This window comes from Ursus arctos, unplaced genomic scaffold, assembly GCF_023065955.2.
Source record: "Ursus arctos isolate Adak ecotype North America unplaced genomic scaffold, UrsArc2.0 scaffold_4, whole genome shotgun sequence".
Lineage (NCBI taxonomy): Eukaryota > Metazoa > Chordata > Mammalia > Carnivora > Ursidae > Ursus > Ursus arctos.
The window spans coordinates 89,013,643-89,029,325 of NW_026623056.1; the positions used below are offsets into that span (position 1 = coordinate 89,013,643).

General features: G+C 41.3%; 1 protein-coding gene across 2 annotated transcripts in view; it reads left to right on the plus strand.

The window, feature by feature from the left end:
- The window catches only part of SH3BGR (SH3 domain binding glutamate rich protein), a 69,318-nt gene that overhangs the window by 7,038 nt on the left and 46,597 nt on the right, over positions 1–15,683 (plus strand). For both annotated transcript variants that reach the window (XM_057306789.1, XM_044389255.3), the window contains exons 2-3: positions 558–743; positions 9,830–9,910. In XM_057306789.1, the coding sequence (XP_057162772.1) occupies positions 558–743; positions 9,830–9,910 (267 nt within the window). The remainder of the gene's footprint in view (positions 1–557; positions 744–9,829; positions 9,911–15,683) is intronic.

The following is a 15,683-nucleotide window of genomic DNA, read 5'->3' on the forward strand; positions in this document are numbered from 1 at the left end:
GTTTTCCCTGTCCTTTCCCCTTTCACTCATCTCCAAGTGGGCTTTCCAATCTCCTGTATTATTTCTGAAGCCACTTTTGTTCAGTGCGACTCACGTGCCCATTTTCATAACTGTGAGGAAGGCGCTTTTTTAGTTGGGTGTACTTGGTATTTGAGTTTTGTAATGAATTGGTCTTTTCTCTCTTTCCTTCTTAGTCTTCTCCCAATCCCCCCTTTTCCTCATAACCCGTTCTTATTTGTTTTTTGGCATTAAAGCTTAGCAGAGAATTTAAAAGCATGTCAAAGACCTCAAGTTAAAGCTGTGATGAGGGCATCTCTATCCTTATCAGGTTGATTATGCCATGATTGAAACATTGGTGAGATTAAAATTTTAGAATTTAAACAATGACTGTTGATCCTTTATAATGAAGAGCTGTGACTTTATCATTTTCCTTGTTTAAATAGTAGCAAGATTATTTGTGTTGTATAGTTGGAGAAAGGATTTAATTTGTGTAAATATAAGCAAAACATAAAAAAGTAAACCTAGTCTAAAAGTAATCTTTCTCTACTCTCGACCAGATTAGGAAGAAGCAGCAAGAAGTAGTGGGCTTTTTGGAAGCTAATAAGATCGACTTTAAGGAATTAGACATTGCTGGAGATGAAGACAATAGGAAGTGGATGAGGGAGAATGTTCCCGGAGAGAAAAAACCCCAAAATGGAATCCCTTTGCCCCCCCAGATCTTCAATGAAGAGCAGTATTGTGGGGTAAGTATTTGGTTTCTTGAAAAATTCTTCTGTATGTGTGTTTATCAGAAATTGTTTAAAGTAGACTAATTTGGGGGCACCTGGGTGGCTCGGTCTGTTGAACATCCAACTCTTGATTTTGGCTCAGGTCATCATCTCAGGGTCATGAAAGCGAGCCCCCTGTCCCGCTCCACTCTCAATGGGGAGTCTGCTTGAGATTCTCTCTCCCACTCCCTCTGCGTCTCTCACCCCCCCAACTCTCTTTCTCTCTCTCTCTCAAAATAAAATAAATAAATCTTAAAAAAAAAAGTACAGGTGGGGCGCCTGGGGGGCTCAGTCGTTAGGTGTCTGCCTTCGGCTCAGGGCGTGATCCCGGTGTTATGGGGTCGAGCCCCGCATCAGGCTCCTCCCCTGGAAGCCTGCTTCTTCCTCTCCCACTCCCCCTGCTTGTGTTCCCTCTCTCGCTGGCTGTCTCTCTCTGTCGAATAAATAAATAAAAATCTTTTTTTTAAAAAAAGTACAGGTTAATTTGGAGGCAGCATTTGCACTTGTTGATAGTTTTCAGGACATGATCTATTTCTACCAGTACCTGGATGGTAGATCCATTGTGAGTCATCAGTATATAAGATTCACAAAATGATAGAAATAATGAAATGGTGATTTGGAAGTTCTTGGGATTGTTTCAGGTCCCTTATTTTATTTTGAAGGATTGAGGTCACTTGTTCAAACAAAGTATATATTTAGTTGGAAAGGAATTCTGATCAGCCTCGTGATGTCACATCCATGAATCCAGGCAGACACAGGGTCCGGCTTTCACTTTGATAAAGAATGATTTTCAGAAGTCAGTTCTTAATACAGATACAAGATAAATTTGTGGAAATGGATCTAGATAATTTAAAAACTGTTCTGGAACATTTTGATTACAACAGCAATTTTATTTTATACATTTAATAGTTCCTGTCACCAGACAATCACTTTTCCCCCCAGGGTTTACAGTTCTGCTTAGTAAATCAAATTGTTGAGGAGAAGCATTTAAAGACTCCAAGGACTTCAGAGCGTGAGAGCTGGAGCTTATCTTAAGGGTCATGGACGCTTCTAGGTCATCCTTCAGAGGCAGCAGTCAGGGCTCTGGAGGGCAGAGGGAAGTGAGCAGGGTTGTGTTGCTTCTGAAGGCTGCAGCCAGCTGTGGGACTCTTAACTCACCTCGTCCCTTCTTGCACACACCTGCTGGTTCTTTAGGTTAGCTCCTCTTTATTATTATGTTTCTCATCTAAAGCAGGTATGGTCCCATTAAAGCCCGAAGGCCAATGCCCGTCGTGACCTGTTTTAGTACATAAAATTTTACTGGAACACATCCACACTAAGTCACTCACCTGTCACCTATGGCTGATTTTGCACAACGGCAGAGTTGTTGGAACAGACACCATATGACCTATAAAGCCGGAAGTATTTACTAACCGCCGGTGCACAGAAAAGCTTTCGGGCCTGTCCCTGATTTGAAGCACCAAGTGTTGGGTTATTGGAGGTTTGTATTAATTTCAAAGGACCGATGTAACGAAGCACCACACACATGGTGGCTGTTGTGGGCTGTCTGTTTGTGTCCCCCGAAAATCCATACGTGGAAGCCCTAACCTCCATGGTGCTCGTATTTGGAGATGGGGCCTTTGGGAATTGGTCAGCTTAGATGAGGTCGTGACTGTGGGGCCTTCCTGATGGGAACAGTGCCCTTAGAGGAAGGGATCCCTCTGTCTTCACCAGGCGAGCACACAGCCCGAAGGCAGCTGCCTGTCCTCCCCGGAACCCAGCTATACGGGCACCTGGTCTCGGACCTCCAGCCTCCAGAGCTGTGAGACGGTACATTTCTGTCGTTTAAGCCCCCCTCCCCCGCCCAGTCTGTGGCATTTTGTTAGGTGACCCAAGTTGACTAATTCAGTGCCTTAAAATAACAGAAATGTACCCTCGCAGTTCTCAGGGCCAGAAGGCCAACAGCAAGGTGTCCGTCAGGTTGGTTTCTTCTGGAGGCTCCAGGGAAAATCTGTTCCATGCCTTTTCCGAGCTTCTGCTGCTTGGCAACAGCCTTTGGTGCTCCCTGGCTTGCAGATGTGTCTCCCATCCCTGCCGCCATCTCTCCTTGTGTTCTCCTTGTCTCCCTTTCTGTCTTCACTTGGCCTTATTATAAGGACAACAGTCACTGAAATAGGGTTCACCCCAGGAGTGCCGGTTAAGCGTGTGCCTTCGGCTCAGGTCATGATCTCAGGGTCCTGGCATCCAGTCCCTTGTCGAGCTTCCGTGCTCAGTGGGGAGTCTGCTTCTCCCTCTCCCTCTGCCCCTCTGCCTGCTTGTGCTTTTTTCCCTCTTTCACTCTCTCAAATAAATAAATAAATAAAATCTTAAAAAAAAAAAAAAAAAAGAATAGGGCTCACCACACTCCAGTATGGTCTCATTTTAACTAATTATATCTGTAAATATCCTATTTCCAAATAAGGTTGCTTTCTGAGATTCTGGGTGGACTTGGATTTGTGGGGAACCCTATTCAGCCCAGCACAGGGTTGTATGGATTCACATGACTGTGTTAGCATTCTTCAGAGGCTTAGCTCAATCCACTGCTGGGAGGTTGGGGGGGGGGTTGTTTTCAAACTGTCTGAATGTGGCAAGCACTTATTTAAGAGAACCCAAGGCTCCTGTGGGTTTAAGCTGGGGCTTCCCGGGGTGCAGAGGGGATTTCCTGTGTGAGGAAGGGTCCTCATCTCCACTTCCCACTCCTCCCTTCCCCTTCCACTTCCCCTCCCCACCTCTTGACCTCCCTCCACCATGACCCATATTTCTAAGAATTGAGGCTCTTGTTGGATGAGGAAGGGAATAGTGGTGGTGGGCAATTTTGATTTTACTTTTAAAATTTTCTTAATAATTAAAAAATTAATAATGTGCATGCTGAAAAAATTAAAATGGCTCAAAAATTATCTCCAGTAAAAATTACTCTGTCTTTCACTCAAGCCCTGTGACTCTAGTTTCTTACCCCCAGGGGACTGGCTTCACAGACCTGTCACCCAGACCCCATGCTCGAGAGCTCTCTGCTTGGTTCGAAGCCCTAGTGTCTTGAAATCCACAACAGTTTTGACACAGGGATCCCATGTTTCATTTTTGCATGGGGACCCCCACAAATGATGTAGTCAGTCCTGCTTTGACTGACCAATGTTGGCAATTTCTTGTTTGACCTTCTAGAAATTTTATATGTATATTTATAATGTATATTATATATGTTTTATAGATACCTATAATATCTATAATACAGTAGACATTGGATAGATATATATCGTATATCACTTAAAAATGGGAGCATGCTATACACGTTTGGTTTTTGTCAGTTAATAACCAGATCTCAGAGATCATTGCATAGCTGCCCATACTCCTTATTTTAACAGCCGCAAAATGTTCCATTGTATGTGGCGTAATTATGGATACAGTCCTCTAATGGGGAACATTCAGGAAACATTCAGCATGCAAACCATGCTGCCGGAAATCTCTTTATATACCCGGATCCTTGTATTCGGTGTGACTATATGTACGTAGGATCAAATCTGGAAGATGTGCTGAGTTAAAGCAGGTATGCACTTTGCGTTTCAGAAGGTATTGGCACATGGCCCTGTGACGCACTTGTGCCCACGTTCGTTTCCACCAGCCGAGCTGAGAGCGGTCAGTTCCCTGTGGCTTTGACGACAGTCTTTATTCAGACTTTTGGATCTTTGCCAATCTATTAGATGAAAACTATATTCTCATTATATTCTCATGCTTTGACTTGCATTTCTGTCTACGTGAGTGAGGCTGAGCATCTTTTCCTGTGTTTATGAGCTATCTTTTTTCCCCTATGATTTGCTGTTTTTTTCTTGAGTTACAGGTAATATTTATTGGTTTGTAAGAGTCCTCGCTTGTGAAGGAAAGTAGCCCTTTTACGACCATAGATTTTGCAGATTTTTTCCCCACATTTTTTGTCTTTTGGGTTTTTAAAGTGATATTTTTTTGGAATGCAGAACTTAAAACAGTTTTTTTTTATGAAGACAAATTCATTAATCTTTTTTCTTTATGGCTCCCGATCCTGAGCCTTACTTACGAAAGCTTTCTGCACTCTGAAATTATCAAAAGAATAATTTCATTTTTTCTTCTGGTACTTTTCCAGTGAAAATAGTATTTTAAATCTCTTACTTTTGTTTATTTTAAATTAAGGTTAGTTATAGTGGAGAAAATATTGAAGTATGTAGCTTTTAACCTATGTTAACTCTTAGGGTAAAAATTCTGCAGTGATTTCTTGCTCTGACAAGAAAACCTCAAAGGCATTTCTTATCCCATTTTGCTGTGACCTAGTGATTTTTTTCATTTTAGTTGTGGAAGAAAAAGAAAAGTTTTCCCCTTTCCTAAGAAAAATACTTATACTTTTAAAGAAGATTATTTTGTAATATTTGGATAAATATTTGTAGTATTTCAGTATACATTATTTTATAATAGAATATTTTGAATATTATTTTGTAATATTTCCCTATTACAAGTATGGATCTAATGAGATGAGCCTACAAATTATTATTATTATTTTAATTTTATTTATTTGTTTTAGAGAGAGAGTATGTGTGTGTGACAGCAGGGGGAGGGGTCGAGGGAGAGGGAGAGAATCTCAAGCCAACTCTCTGCTGAGCTCAGAGCCTAATGTGGGCCTCAGTCCCAGGACCCTGAGATCATGACCTAAGCCGAAATCAAGAGTTGGACTCTTAACTGACTAGCCACCCAGGTGCCCTGAGCCTATAAATTATTTTATGTTTAACCGTTAATATTAATTCTTTTCATTTCTGCCTTCAGAGAGGTATTAGTAGTATCTTATGATCAGCTTTGCTAAATTTGCTTTTCTGCAGTCTGTGGACACTCTTAACAAAAGTGCATTGATGAGGCAGAGGGCTTTGTTTCTAGAAAGTAGCTAAAAATGATTATTTGTATTGTAGGTTCAGATTTTAAAAGGAGACTTAAGGGTTCCCAAGGCTATGTCAGGTTTAAAATGGTGTGAATCTGGATGGTCAGTCAGTGTGTCTTTCCACAAGATCGAAATGCCTACTGTAAGAATAATTATTCTTTATGTTGAATCACTGGTTTCGTCTTGAATGGTCACCCCTACTCTATGCCTGATGATGGTGGCAGGTAGCGGGAACCCTACAGTCTGAGCAGTGGATTTCTGGCACCATGGCAGTAAGGGGACTGGATGTCGACGTTAGTTCTAGGTACCATCCTGTGTCTGCCAATGTGAACTCCCGCTGCTCTATCTGTGCAGAACAGATGAAGATATTATCCTGAGGGCATGGCAGACAACCGTTAGCTAGAGAAAGGAGACACCCGATGGCCAGGTTACCCACCTGGCAGAGAAATACTAACTGGAAGTACAGACATGTCTGTCAATGCCAAGTTGGAGTCTGTGCGTCTTAGCCCAGGTAAGGGCTGGGTGCCTGCCTGGGCCTGAACACAACCGAAGGGGACATTGGCCATTTAGCACAGGCAAGCATCCTCAGGGCTGCGAGGGAGGCAGGGTCCAAGCCCAGTTAGGGTGGGGGCAGGGCGCTCTCAGTGCATAGATGTTAGGACTGGACAAGCTATGTCACATCATTAAAAACTTATTATGAAATGTGTCATGTGATAAGAGCTTAAAGAGGAATTACAAAATGTACAACTACGTGCATGCCAAGCATTAAAAGAGCCTTAGCACTTAATCGCTGTTTCCCTATTTAGATGTGTTTTGTTTTTTTAGTACTTTAGATGGTTGGCCTTCATTCCACCCCACAAACTAGACATTTGTAATTATTGTTTTTATAGTCAATACTTGTCGAGATTTAGATTTATACACATATTTATTAATATCTTATGATTTCTTACATTGTAGATAATACATCTAGAATCACTTTCCTTTGGTCTAATATAGACTAGAAACGTTTCTTTAAGGGGCACCTGGGTGGCTCAGTTGGTGAAGCGTCTGCCTTTGGCTCAGGTCATGATCCCGGGGTCCTGGGATCCAGCCCCATGTTGGGCTCCCTGCTCAGTGGGGAGTCTGCTTCTCCCTCTCCCTCTGCCTGCCGCTCCCCCTGCTTGTTCACTCTCTCTCTGTCAAATAAAATCTTAAAAAAAAACAAACAACAAAACTACATGGCATTAAAAGTGATGAGTCTGGGGCATCTGGGTGGCTCATTTGGTTAAGCGTCTTCCTTCAGCTCAGGTCATGATCTCAGGGTCCTAGGATCAAGTGCCATGTCAGGCTCCCTGCTCAGGGAGGAGCCTGCTTCTGCCTCCCTCTGCAGCTCCCCTTGCTTGTGCTCTCTCTCTCATGCACGTGCTCTCTCTCTCTCACATAAATAATAAATAAAAACCTTAAAAAAAGTTTAAGTGAGTGTCTGTTGGTCTAAATTCTCTAAATTTTTGTTTAAAAATGACATTTTTCAGAAAAATGTTTATTTTACCCTCATATCTAAAAATAGTTTCACTGGAAAAAAAATAGTTTCACTGGGTCTAAAATTCTGGGTTGAGAGGTTGTTTTTTCTAAAGACGTTGAAATTATGATTTCACTTTCTTCTGACTTCTGTGTTGCTGTTAAGAAGCCAGCTGTCAGTCTGATTGTCATTCTTTCGTGGGGAAACTTTTTCCTTGCCCCGTCTGCCTGCCTCCTTCACTCCCTGCCTTGCTGCCTCCTTTTATAAAACTCCCCACCTTAGACTCTAGACTTTATCCACTCCCGCCTTTACTCTCTGTGGCATCAAAGTGGCGTAAAGATCTACTGGTTTTGTCGGAAACTCTGCCTTAAAATGTGCTTATTCTTAGAATCCCTGGTCTCACCCGGCAATGTCTTTCCTTTTCTAGCAGCTCAGCAATGCCTCTATACTCCTTTTCTTAATCTGGCTTCTTCACAAAATTGTTTTTGAGATAGTGTTTCAGGGCATCTAATCGGCTATACTACCATAACTAGAAGCTGAAAAACCATTTCATACTCATTGTTTTCTGCATCTCTTTGTTAGTGTCAAAATAGAGTCAAAAATAATGACAAATTGTTGCTCAGTCCTCAGATGTTAGAAAAGCTATTTGGACCTAAAAAAAAAAAAGGAAAGAAAAAAAAGAAAGAAGCTATTTGGATCTAAACTGAAGCAAAAGACAATTCACTCAATGATAAGAAAACCTCTCTTGGGGGCACCTGAGTGGCTCAGTCGGTTAAACGTCTGCCTCCATCTCAGGTCATGATCTCAGGGTCCTGGGATCGAGCCTCACATCGGGCTCCCTGCTCAGCAGGCTGTCTGCTTCTCCCTCTGGCCCCTCCCACCACTCCTCATGCTCTCTTTCTCTCGCTCTCTCTCTGAAATAAATAAATAAAATTAAAAAAAAAAAAGAAAACCTTTTTGATTTGAAAGCTTCTAGAGATGGCCAACTAGAGAAGTTATAGATCTTTATGGAATTTTTGAAAAATACAATAAATGTACTTTATTATATTTCACCTACTCTCTACTACTACTAATGCATTTTATCATGTAATCTTTTTTTTTAAAAAGATTTATTTAGGGGCGCCTGGGTGGCTCAGTTGTTAAGTGTCTGCCTTCGGCTCAGGGCATGATCCCACAATCATGGGATCAAGCCCCGCATTGGGCTCCTCCACTGGGAGCCTGCTTCTTCCTCTCCCACTCTCCCTGCTTGTGTTCCCTCTCTCGCTGGCTGTCTCTCTCTCTCTCTCTCTCTGTCAAATAAATAAATAAATAAATCTTTTTTTAAAAGATTTTTTTTTAAATCTTTTTTTTAAAAGATTTTTTAAATCTTTTTTTAAAAAAGATTTATTTATTTATTTTAGAGAGAGAGAATGTACATGGGTGGGGGAAGTGGCAGAGCGAGAAGGAGAGAGAGAATCTCAAGCCGACTCCCCACTGAGCACGGAGCCTGTTGTGGGGCTCGATCCTATGACCCTGAGCCCATGATCTGAGCTGAAATCAAGAATCCGATGTTCAACTGACTGAGCCGCCCAGGCGCCCGTCTGTCATGCAGTCGTTAACATCTTGTGAGTGCATGTTCCAGAATCAACACCAAAGCATCCCTTGCTCTTGATGCTCTATTTCCTTCAGCTAAGATTTGAGGCAGCTTACAAAAATGCACTTGGTGTAAAAGAATTAACCACTGACTGAATCTGGGCAACAGGTAGGAAAATAACAAAGCTTTGGGTAAGATTGACACACAAGAATACAAAACATTTTCTTCCCAATGTCAGTGGCCTGTATTTGGTTTTAAGCTTCTTAACACACATGAGTAGGATGGTCAGTAACATGACTAAGCGGGTTTGAGTGCTGTCTGTTCAAGCTGGGCCAGACACACTACCCTCAGTGTGTGAAGAAACCGATCGCTGCTCTGATGACAAAGATTGGCAGTCATGAAGTAGTCTGGGGAATATCTCCTAGGTTTTAATTATATAAAACGAAACTCTTCTGAGTTATTGACAATCACACTACTGACGAGTGAGTTTAGGGCTGGACCTCCGGGTGGGCCTATGAGGGGTGGGTGGGGGGCTTCACTGAGCTCCAGATTTCAATCAGCTACCAGGTTTCACCTGACTTGGTAGTTTTTCCCACTTTGCCAAAACAAGTGTCACTGTAAGCCTTCCATAATCCTGCGGCTCCTGCTGTCATAAGGTCTGAGATGGGTCTTGTCCCATAGCAGCTATTGTGTAACTCTAGAGAAATCCCATGTTGGCTTAGTCTCAGCTGATCAGGGTCCAAATCCAAAGGGCCAAATTATAAGGAAACCAGTTAAAGATATGACACTTTTTGGAGAATCCTTTCACTCTGTATATCTTGAGTCTTGTCAGCAGTTCCAGAGCACAAACAGGTCTGTTCTCACTGCTGTGTATTCCGCACCGTGTAATGATACAAGCAAATGTAAAGTTCATGGTTAGAGATTCCTTCACTTTTGGGGTCAGTCATCTTTGACAGAGCAAACTGGGATAACCTTTTGTGTTAGCTTCTAACTTAATGACTAATAAAAAAGATCAACTTAGGTAAATATTTTGGCTCACAAGTGCACAGTGGGGTTTAAACATTCTTTTTCTTTGCTTCAAGGATTTTGACTCTTTCTTCTCTGCAAAAGAAGAGAATATTATTTATTCATTTCTGGGTTTGGCTCCCCCTCCAGGCTCAAAGGTAAGCTTGAACACCCCATTGGGGCTCCATGCAAGTCTAATATGTGAAGCTAGGAATCAGCATCCAAGACTGTTTAATTAATGATGGACTTTAAATTAACATAGTTTAAATATATTCCTCATTCTGATGAAGTCTTACACATAGAGATAATGCAAGGTTTTTTGTTTTTTTTTTTTATAATAATATTTTTTTATTACGTTAGTCACCATACAGTACATCCCTGGTTTTCAGTGTAAAGTTCCATGATTGATTAGTTGCGTACAACACCCAGTGCACCATGCAATACGTGCCCTCCTTAATACCCATCACCGGTCTATCCCATTCCCCCACCCCCCTCCCCTCTGAAGCCCTCAGTTTGTCTCTCAGAGTCCATAGTCTCTCATGCTTCATTCCCCCTTCTGATTACACCCCCTTCTTTATCCCTTTCTTCCCCTACCGATCTTCCTAGTTCTTATGTTCCATAGATGAGAGAAATCATATGATAATTGTATTTCTCTGCTTGACTTATTTCACTTAGCATTATCTCCTCCAGTGCCGTCCATGTTGCAGTAAATGTTGAGAATTCGTTCTTTCTGATAGCTGAGTAATATTCCATTGTATATATGGACCACAACTTCTTAATCCAGTCATCTGTTGAAGGGCATCTTGGCTCCTTCCACGATTTAGCTATTGTGGACAATGCTGCTATGAACATTGGGGTGCATATGGCCCTTCTCTTCACTACGTCTGTATCTTTGGGGTAAATACCCAGTAGTGCAATGGCTGGATCATAGGGTAGCTCAATTTTTAACTTTTTAAGGGACCTCCACACTGTTTTCCAGAGTGGCTGTACCAACTTGCATTCCCTCCAACAATGTAGGAGGGATCCCCTTTCTCCACATCCTCTCCAGCAATTGTTGTTTCTTGCCTTGTCAATTTTTGCCATTCTAACTGGCATAAGGTGGTATCTCAGTGTGGTTTTGATTTGAATTTCCCTGATGGCTAATGATTTTGAACATTTTTTCATGTGTCTGTTAGCCATTTATATGTCTTCATTGGAAAAGTGTCTATTCATATCTTCTGCCCATTTTATGATTTGTTTATTTGTTTCTTGTGTATTGAGTTTGAGAAGTTCTTTGTAGATCTTGGATACCAGTCTTTTATCTGTAGTGTCATTTGCAAATATCTTCTCCTATTCCGTGGGCTGCCTCTTAGTTTTTTTGACTGTTTCCTTGGCTGTGCAGAAGCTTTTTATCTTGATGAAGTCCCACAAGTTCATTTTATCTTTTGTTTCTCTTGCCTTTGGAGATGTGTCATGAAAAAGGTTGCTGTGGCCGATGTCGTAGAGGTTGCTGCCTATGCTCTCTTCTAGGATTTTGATGGATTCCTGTCTCACATCGAGGTCTTTCATCCATTTGGAGTTTATCTTTGTGTATGGTGTGAGAGAGTGGTCAAGTTTCATTCTTTTGCATGTAGCTGTCCAATTTTCCCAGCACCATTTATTGAAGAGACTGTCTTTTTTCCACCGGATGTTTTTTCCTGCTTTATCAAAGATTAGTTGCCCAAAGAGCTGAGGGTCCATTTCTGGGTTCTCTATTCTGTTCCACTGATCTATGTGTCTGTTTTTGTGCCAGTACCATGCTGTCTTTGTGGTCACAGCTTTGTAGTACAGCTCGAAATCCGGCATTGTGATGCCCCCAGCTTTGTTTTTCCTTTTCAACAGTTCCTTGGCGATTCGTGGTCTTTTCTGGTTCCACACAAATTTAAGGGTGTTTGTTCCAGTTCTTTGAAAAATGTCATCGGTATTTTGATCAGGATAGCATTGAATGTGTAGATTGCTCTGGGTAGCATGGACATTTTAACTATGTTAATTCTTCTGATCCATGAGCATGGAATATTTTTCCATCTTTTTCTGTCTTCCTCAATGTCTTTCAAGAGTGATTTGTAGTTTCTAGAATATAGATCCTTCACGTCTCTGGTTAAGTTAATTCCAAGATAACGTATGATTTTTGGTGCTATTGTAAATGGAATGGATTCCCTAATTTCTCTTTCTTCGGTCTCATTGTTCGTGTATAGGAATGCAACTGATTTCTGAGCATTGATTTTGTATCCCGCCACATTACTGAATTGCTCTATAACTTCTAGTAGTTTGGGGGTGGATTCTTTTGGGTTTTCCGTATAGAGTATCATGTCATCTGCGAAGAGAGACAGTTTGACTTCTTCTTTGCCAATTTGGATACCTTTTATCCCTTTTTGTTGTCTGATTGCTGTTGCAAGGACTTCTAGTACTATGTTGAATAATAGTGGCGAGAGTGGGCATCCTTTTCGTGTTACTGATCTTAAGGGAAAGGCTTCCAGCTTTTCCCCATTGAGAATGATATTTGTTGTAGGCTTTTCATAGATGGTTTTTATGCGATTGAGGAATGTACCCTCTATCCCTACACTCTGAAGGGTTTTAATCAGGAAAGGATGCTGTATTTTGTCAAATGCTTTTTCTGCATCTATTGAGAGGATCATATGGTTCTTGGCTTTTTTCTTGTTGATATAATCTATCACACTGATAGATTGGCGAATGTTGAACCACCCTTGCATCCCAGGGATGAATCCCACTTGGTCATGATGGGTAATCCTTGTAATGTACTGTTGGATCCTATTAGCTAGGATCTTGTTGAGAATTTTGGCGTCCATATTCATCAGGGGTATCGGTCTGTAATTCCCCTTTTTGATGGGGTCTTTGCCTGGTTTGGGGATCAAGGTAATATTGGCCTCATAGAATGAGTTTGGTAGCTTTCCTTCTGTTTCTATTTTTTTGAAATAGCTTTAGGAGAATAGGTATTATTTCTTCTTTGAATGTTTGGTAGAATTCCCCGGGGAATCCATCAGGCCCTGGAGTTTTGTTTTTTGTAAGGTTTTTAATCACTGTTTCAATCTCTTCATAATTAATTGGTCTTTTTAAAAAATCGATTTCCTCCTGTTTCAGTCTTGGTAGTTTATAGGTTTCCAGGAAGGCCTCCATCTCTCCCAGTTTGCTTAATTTATTGGCATAAAGCTGTTGATAAAAGTGTCTAATAATCCTTCCTATTTCATTGGTGTTGGTTGTGACCTCTCCCTTTTCATTCATAATTTTATTAATTTGGGTCCCTTCTCTATTCTTTTGAATAAGTCTGGCCAGTGGCTTATCTATTTTATTTATTCTTTCAAAGAACCAGCTTCTAGTCCTGTTGATCTGTTCTACTGTGCTCCTGGTTTCTAATTCATTGATCTCTGCTAATCTTGATCAACTGCTTTCTCGTGCATGGATTAGGCCTATTCTTCTGTTGATGTTCCAGCTTCTTGAGGTGAGAATATTGCAAGGTTTTTACTACAGCATGGTCTAAAACTATGCTTTTTTCATATTTTAGCTATGTTTACACCTTTTTGTAGTAAGTCCTACAATACCAAAATTAAGAAATACTGCATTCAATAATCTTAAATACACAAAATAAATATGTAAAAATTCGAGTTCCCAGGTTGTGTTTGTGAAATTATTTTGTAATGAATTGACTTCTCATGTAGCTTATTTTAGTTAATTTTATAATAATATCTCACCCTATATTAATCCTTTCTATTTAAAGAGAGTTGACTGCTTTTTTTAGAGAGGGGGAAGGTAAGATCTAGACACAAGAACAAGATAAATCTCAACAGCTTTTTTTCCTTCTGGTGTTGTTTCATCTTTGATTATGTATAGTCATGTCAATTAAATACAGAATTATGCCAATAAAGCCAATTTCATGAATTTGTCTAATGGAGATCACCTGGCTCATTCCACTGCATCCTTACTTCTGCCAAGAATCTCACATGTGACTCTCCACAGATATAAGACAAGTACACATTTATTTAATTCATTTATTTCTTAATTAATTTTTCTTTGTTCATACTCAGCTTCATTTCAAAAGAGATTTGCGATGACTGAGTCCAAATTAATTCCCATTGTAGGAGAAACAACTCAAAATCCTACCTTATAGAGATGGGTTTGTCTCAGAGGCATGTGGCTGTGCTGTCTTTCATATGTCAGCATTCTTCAGGTAATGCCATTTGGGACATCTTAGTGCTTAGGTTAACACACGAAGGTCTAGCGCCAATTTCTTTTCCAAAGGTAACATGTGGATTTCACAGTTGCTTAATGGTTTTATATGAGGAAGAAAACCTTCCCCTTTAGTGAAATGTCTTTCTTGCTTTGGTCAACTTAAATGAAACACATATCATATATCCTATTAACAGTGTAAAAAAGGCTATTACATGCAATTCATTCTTTTTTATTTGGCATAGGAGTTTTGTATGGGAGTTTTATATGGTATAGGAGTTTGTTAACTGGGTCATGTTAGTTTACTTATTATGTTTAAGACATAGTACCTTGGTGTTAAGGTACATTTCTTGGTGGGGGCACTCAGGTCACTTGTGTCTTAAATATGGAAGGGAAAGGTGGAGGGAAGACTGTTTCAGAAGGCAAAGGGAAGAGCAAGTGCAAAGTCCCTGAGGCAGGAAAGAGCACGGAAAGTTCTAAGAACTGCCATGAGGCCCACGTTGCTGAAATGAGGGGTGGAGTTACCACAGGAGGTGGGAGCTGCAGGTAGACATCCCATGGGCCATAGTGGTGCTCTGGATTCTATCTTACGTGTAGTGGAGACATTGTAAGAGGTTTAAGTGAAGAAGTAATCTTATTTGCTTCTTGAAGACTCATTTTGGTTACCATGGGATGAATGGACTAAAAGGGTGCAAACTATCATAGTAACATAGATGAGATGTCATGGCAGCTTGGACTGGGGTGGTGGGATGGAACTACACAGAAGTGGATGATTTTGGGCCCTTTTTTGGAGGAAGAATTGGTACGATTTGCTGATGGATTGAATATGGGGGTAGGGATGGAACAGATGATTGCTTCTCGTTGTTGGGTGTAGACATTCACTTTGGTGGAGGACCATATTTACAAGGTGATATTAAGTTTGAATGAGACATCTAAGAGAAGAAGTGAGGTGGGCAGTTGCAGATTGATGTGTCTCACTGAGGTCTGGTTGAAGATGCACACGTGGAATCTGCTAGCATGTGGTTGGAGCGAAAGTAACGAGAGGGGGGTTGACAGCAAGGAGGCCGGGCTTGGGGGTGCTCCAAGTTTAAAACTGGGTAGAGGGTAAGCAGAGGCCACCTGAAGAGTCAGGAGCGTGTGGTGTGAAGGCAGCTGAGGAGGAGCGTTTTTCACAGAAGAGGGTCTAATGCTTCTGAGAGATTGAGTCAGGTATGGACAAATAAGTGACCATTGGCCTAGACAACACGGAGATCCTTGGTGGCCATAACAAAAGCAGTTTCGGAGGAGGGGTGAAGACAGAAGCCAGGCTGGCAGGGGGGTCAAAAAGAGAACTAACTGGTGGTGAGAAGGGGGGATTACACATGGTCAGTTATCTCTGGGGCATTTCCCACGGACAAGATAATATGGCAGTATCTGGTATTTTATTTTATTTTATCTTATTTCATTTCATTTCATTTATTTTTATATAGAGAGGGAGAGAGCGGAAGCAGGGGCAGAGGGAGAGGGAGAGAGAGAATCTTTAGCAGATTCCACGCCCAGTGCAGAGCCCAAAGCGGGGCTCAATCTCATGACCCTGAGATCATGACCTGAGATGGTGACCTGAACTGAAATTGAGGTGGATGCTTAACTGACTGAGCCACCCAGGCGCCCCCAACATTGGATCATTTTAAAGAGCGCCTGTTCATTCCTGCCGCTGGAACTGTGGGTCCTGGGTCACGGGTGGTGGGTGGA